At 66.1% G+C, this 271-nt stretch overlaps 1 protein-coding gene across 1 annotated transcript; it reads left to right on the top strand.

Annotated features, from left to right (window-relative positions):
• Window positions 1-5: 5 nt before the first annotated feature.
• Window positions 6-266, top strand: LOC114578882 (protein IRREGULAR XYLEM 15-like; the record flags this gene model as incomplete). Its single annotated transcript, XM_028692431.1, has 1 exon — window positions 6-266. A coding segment is annotated over one exon (261 nt), but the record flags the coding sequence as incomplete, so codon positions are not given.
• Between the last annotated feature and the right edge of the window lie 5 nt (window positions 267-271).

Here is a 271-nt window from a genome sequence, read left to right as displayed (position 1 = left end):
AACCCGAACTCCGCGCCATCGCCGCCGTCCTCCGCCGCCGAGGCCCCTGCAGCCTCCTCGTCTTCGGCCTCGGCCCCGAAAGCCTCCTCTGGCGCTCGCTCAACCACGGCGGCCGTACCGTCTTCATCGACGAGAACCAGTACTATATCGCCCATTACGAGGAGCGCCATCCAGGCCTCGAGGGGTATGACGTGGCGTATACGACAAAGGTAAGTGAGCTCGGTGAATTGCTCTCCGCCGCGCGGAAGCAGGTCGGCGGGGAGTGTCGGCC

The sequence above is a fragment of the Dendrobium catenatum genome, unplaced genomic scaffold (assembly GCF_001605985.2).
Source record: "Dendrobium catenatum unplaced genomic scaffold, ASM160598v2 original_scaffold_200359, whole genome shotgun sequence".
Taxonomy (NCBI): domain Eukaryota; kingdom Viridiplantae; phylum Streptophyta; class Magnoliopsida; order Asparagales; family Orchidaceae; genus Dendrobium; species Dendrobium catenatum.
This window is presented reverse-complemented; position numbering and strand designations above follow the sequence as displayed.